At 42.6% G+C, this 5,069-nt stretch overlaps 1 protein-coding gene across 1 annotated transcript; it reads left to right on the top strand.

Annotated features, from left to right (window-relative positions):
- Positions 1 to 3,277: 3,277 nt before the first annotated feature.
- Positions 3,278 to 4,830, top strand: LOC119781415 (uncharacterized protein K02A2.6-like). The gene is made up of 2 exons (XM_038281859.1): positions 3,278 to 4,585; positions 4,680 to 4,830. Exons 1-2 carry the CDS (start codon positions 3,629 to 3,631, stop codon positions 4,716 to 4,718), a joined length of 996 nt encoding a protein of 331 aa, XP_038137787.1. The 5' UTR covers positions 3,278 to 3,628; the 3' UTR covers positions 4,719 to 4,830.
- Positions 4,831 to 5,069: the final 239 nt, after the last annotated feature.

Here is a 5,069-nt window from a genome sequence, read left to right as displayed (position 1 = left end):
ACAGTATGTATTTCTGATTTCTGAAATACAGCTAATAGCTTCTTACTTTCATTAGCCAAGCTTAAATAAGCTACGTGGGCTTTACTTTTTAACTGTTTTCTAAGGATTCCTGATTTAAGTCGCACTGTGACATCTTCAACCCTAACCCAGAGTGATGGTATCAACATGCATGGGCGGGGGGACCGAGTCCATGCAGCTTCCAGCGAGGGGTTAGACCCAGCTTTTATTGCCAGTGGGAAGGGAGCCAAATGCTGACTGTTAGCCACAGTGAGCTAACCGAACCACCAGAGAACAGTGGGGATCTGGGTAGGTGTTCCTCACACAGGCTAAGAACAGAAACAACTGAATTTAGGAGTCAGAGATCAACGATAAATCTGGTTTCTGCTGGAGAATAAAGATTAGGTTAGACAAACATTACTGCTCATGTGAGCAAAACTATCTGCCATCTAACTTAAGGAGCTTGTTCCTCTTAAAGCTCCCCCTGATTCGTCTCAACAAGACAGAGCTGCGGATCCTTTACCTGTCAGGAAGATGTTAGAAGGAAGGACAAGAAGAGGAATACTCTGGGGATATAACAGCCAAACTCTTTCTGAAATCAGAAAATGTTTACAAGAGTAAAAAAATAAGTCACAGAACTTAATCATTTAAAGGAAGGCATGAAAAGGATCGTTAAATGTAATATTAATGAAAATGTTGTTGCTTGGTTGCAGACCTTGAAAAGTTGCAGAGCCATTCAGTCTCTATATGTGAATACGACAATAAATGAAAATCTGCCTGAATGCGTTTTGTGAAAGACTTTCCATCTCTGGCGAGTTTTGAGTGTCTGCAACCCATTTCTGATTTTCAACTTATAATTCAAACTGCAGACTTGATATTGTGTTCTATTAAAAATAACTTGCAAAAGCAAGGCTATATAAATAATTGCCAAACGGCATCAATAGCTGCTGTAACTTGTGCAATAAATTGCTATCATATTTAACAAAACTGTGTGTGCTTAAAATCCAAGGCTTTAGTTTAATTAAGAAACCTTTTCTATTTAGAAAAAGTCTTTTAGTTTCATTTGTGTGATTTTAGACCTCTAACACGGCATGTAAATTATAGATAAGAGATTTGTCAAACAGCAGCTATCATGAAAGCCGTGCAGCTCAAGTGGATTGCTTGTTAATCTCTACATCCAACAAATACAACCTAATTAGAAAAGGGACAAAACATATCTTCATTATTATAAAATCATCAGTTTTTGTTGTTTAGCTCTCAGATTACCCGTGTGTTGCAGGGCTTTTGTGAACTGCTGCAAAGCTGCAAGATGTTGAATTTCCAGCAGACAAATGGCCAAAACAGCAGCATCCACAGCTGTGGGCTGATGTAACTCTTGGTCACAATCAGTGGGGCTTTTACTGCATTGTTAAAGTCGCACAGTCTATGTAAAGACTTTAGGTCCTCGGAGCAAAATATATACCGACCAAAAACAAAACCAGACTCAAGGGCTTCCCTCTCTCCAGACTGTAACACCTTTAGTAGGGAAACAAGCTTACTTTGGTGTCCCTTTTAAAGTGAACTCATTAAAATAGCACCAGAAAACATTCCAGTTTAAACAGGCTTTTCCTTAAGCTCTTTATGACATCACTGTGCTTTTGAAATGATCTGTATCATTTTTGTTTTTTTCCTGAAATTGCTTCAACATGAATCTACTACTCTTTCAATAATCAGTAAAGGTGTTAGATGATTAGAATTTAATTAGACATTTTATTTAACCACTCATACAAATGAAAAATATGATCTTCATGAGTGTAGAATTGAATATAAGAAAATAGCTCCAGCTTCCCCTTATGCTTTTTTTCATTAACAGCACTTTGGACTTTTTATTTACTGAGATGTGAAATACAAACATTTTCTGCTCTTCTGGCTAAATTAGAAACGTACAAAGACTAGAACACAAATCATATTCTAAGAAAATAAATGGTGAAGAACAAAATACAAAAACCTTGAATCTCAATTCTAAGATATTAATTAAGTAAATATGGAATATAAAGAGTGTCACAAAGTCAATCCAAAAAAAAAAAGTTCCACACACTGTAAAAACAATCTAGAAATAAGTAAAAAAGTGTATTTACCCTTAATTTAAGTAGGTAAATAAGATGATTTGCCAATATTTTTACTCTGAGATAAGATAAATAGATAATATGAACTTTAAATAAGATAATGCAATTGTTTTTCCTTACTTTAAATGTAAAGTGTATTGTTCCATTGGTAAGCTTTCTCGCTTTCACCCTCAATTCAAGACAAAATGCACTTATTTTAAGAAAAAGGACTTATTTAGATTTTATTTTTTTTACAGTGCAGGTCTTGACAGTTTAGGATTTAATACAAGAGATGTAATTAATTAAAAAGTAAAAGTAATTTCTGAACATGGCTTTCTTTGTGCTCCAGGTTCTTATTTCACACAGGATCAACTGGAACTCCTGAAGAAGCTAAGCTGTCTGTTAACTGTCAAGGTATCAGTAATGTAAGTGGTGTGTTACGTCATTATACTATATACAGGAAGTAACGCGAGAGTTCGCGAGAGAGACGTGAGCTGTAACCTGTAAGTTCATGGTTGTGTGTGTGTGAATAAAACCTGATGACGAGTCGAGTTCAGTAAGCTGTGTCGGCCAACAGTTTATTTGACATGGTGTCAGAAGTGCTCTAGGAGAGAACACAAGCAATGGCAAAGTTCAAGCCTCCGGATAATTTCAACTTTGAGAAACCAGGAGAGTGGCCGTCGTGGAGACAGAGGTTCACGCGATTCAGGTCGGCTTCCAAGCTAAGCCTGGAGGATGCGGACGTCCAGGTTAGCACGCTAATATATGCAATGGGCAATGAAGCCGAAAATATTTTCAAGACGTTTACTTTTACGGATGAAGAGGATGAAAATGATTATGAAACGGTGTTGGACAAGTTTGACGAGTATTTTATTCCAAAACGGAACACAATACACGAAAGGGCATGCTTTTACCAAAGGCAACAGAAACCAGGGGAAATGGCGGAGACGTTTATCCGAGCCCTGCACGAACTGAGCAAGAACTGCGAGTTTGGCGATAAGAAAAACGAACACATAAGAGACAAACTGGTCGTGGGAATACGGGATAAAGACTTGTCCAGAAAATTGCAGTTAACTCCGGATTTAACCCTCGAAAAGGCAGTGCTTATGGTGAGGCAAGCTGAAGAGGTGGCACAACAGATAATGCAGCAAGAGCAGCAGGCTCCACTGGCGGTGCAAGCAGTGAAATAAAGGAGGTTCGTGAAGAAAGGAGGGAAACCGCAGGGAGAGAGGAGAGAAGGACAGCAGCACGGCTACCAAGGGGAGAGCAAGTGCAGTCGGTGCGGTAAAGAAAAACACAAAAATGCAGCCAAATGCCCAGCGTCGGATTCTGAATGCAGGAAGTGCGGGAAGAAGGGGCATTGGGAAAGAAAATGCTTCACAAAGACTGTGAGGGAAGTAAACCAAGGGAACGAAGAGGATGAAAGTTTCTACTTAGGCGCAGTGAGTAAACAAAAACAAAGCAGTGCAGAGCAATGGACAGAGCAGATCCACATAGGGTACACACCAGTGCAATTTAGAATAGATACAGGCGCTGACGTCACTGTAATGAACATGGAAACATTCAAGGCACTTAAACCAGAAAGAAAGCTGGAGCCACACCATAGCCCATTAGAGAGTCCAGGAGGAACATTGGACATTATGGGACAATTTACAGCTAGCACATTACACAAACAGAGAAAACATATTTTCAATATTTATGTAGCTAGAGGGCCTACAGTTAATAACTTACTGGGCAGGGACACAGCAGTAGAGATGGGGCTGGTGAAGCGAGTACAGCAGGTGAAGACAGCAGCCGTCCACATGGGCACGATGAAGACGGAGCCGGTGAAGATCCACCTTCGTGATGACGCTGTGCCACACGCTGTACACACAGCCAGGAGAGTCCCACTGCCACTCCTACCCAAAGTCCAAGCTGAGCTACAACGCATGGAGGAACACGGCGTGATCGTCAAAGTGACACAACCCACAGAATGGTGCGCACCAATGGTGCCAGTCCTGAAACCGTCAGGTGCCGTCCGAATCTGTGTAGGGCTCCAGAAGCTGAATGAAAATCTGAAGAGAGAAACTTACCAGCTACCTACCACAGATGAGACGCTGGCCAAGCTGGCGGGCTCAACCGTGTTCACATCCCTCGACGCTGCCTCAGGCTTTTGGCAGATACCGCTGCATGAAGAAAGCAGAATCTTAACCACATTCATCACACCTTTCGGGAGGTACTGCTTTACCCGCCTTCCGTTTGGGATAAACATAGCCCCGGAGATATTCCAGCGCAAGATGCACGAGCTGCTCGAGGGCCTGGAAGGAGTCGCCGGGTACATGGATGACGTGATTGTGCATGGAAAAGACAAGGCCACACATGACAGACACTTGCAAAGCACACTTGAAAGGATGAAGCAAGTAGGCCTTAAGCTGAATGAAGAAAAGTGTGTCTACGCACAACCACAGTTACGCTTCCTGGGCCACATCGTGGACGCCAACGGGGTTCAGGCAGACCCAGAGAAGGTGAGCGCCATCAGGGAGTTAGATGCGCCCACCAATGTACATGAACTGAAACGTGCATTAGGCATGATTAATTACATGAGCAAATACATTCCAGACATGGCAACCGTCGCAGGTCCACTGTACGATCTCCTAAAGGGGAAGATGGCCTGGACATGGGATCAGCCACAGCAGCGAGCGTTTCAGCGCTTGAAAGAAGCCCTCATCACATCGCCTGTACTGGCCCACTACGACCCACAGAGACCGACCACAGTGTCAGCAGATGCGAGTAGCTACGGGATGGGAGGAGTCCTGCTCCAGCTGCACGGAGAGAGCTGGAAACCGGTAGCGTACTGCTCCAGGAGACTATCAGACGCGGAAACCAGGTACGCGCAAATAGAAAAGGAGTGTTTGGCGGGAGTATGGGCCTGTGAAAGGTTCCAGAAGTACTTGGTAGGCATGGACAAATTCAGACTCATAACAGATCACAAGCCACTGGTGCCGCTGA

Source organism: Cyprinodon tularosa, unplaced genomic scaffold, assembly GCF_016077235.1.
Source record: "Cyprinodon tularosa strain WSP-4 unplaced genomic scaffold, ASM1607723v1 ctg1037, whole genome shotgun sequence".
Lineage (NCBI taxonomy): Eukaryota > Metazoa > Chordata > Actinopteri > Cyprinodontiformes > Cyprinodontidae > Cyprinodon > Cyprinodon tularosa.
The sequence above is the reverse complement of the archived record's forward strand: the minus strand, read 5'-3'. Positions and strand labels throughout refer to the sequence as shown.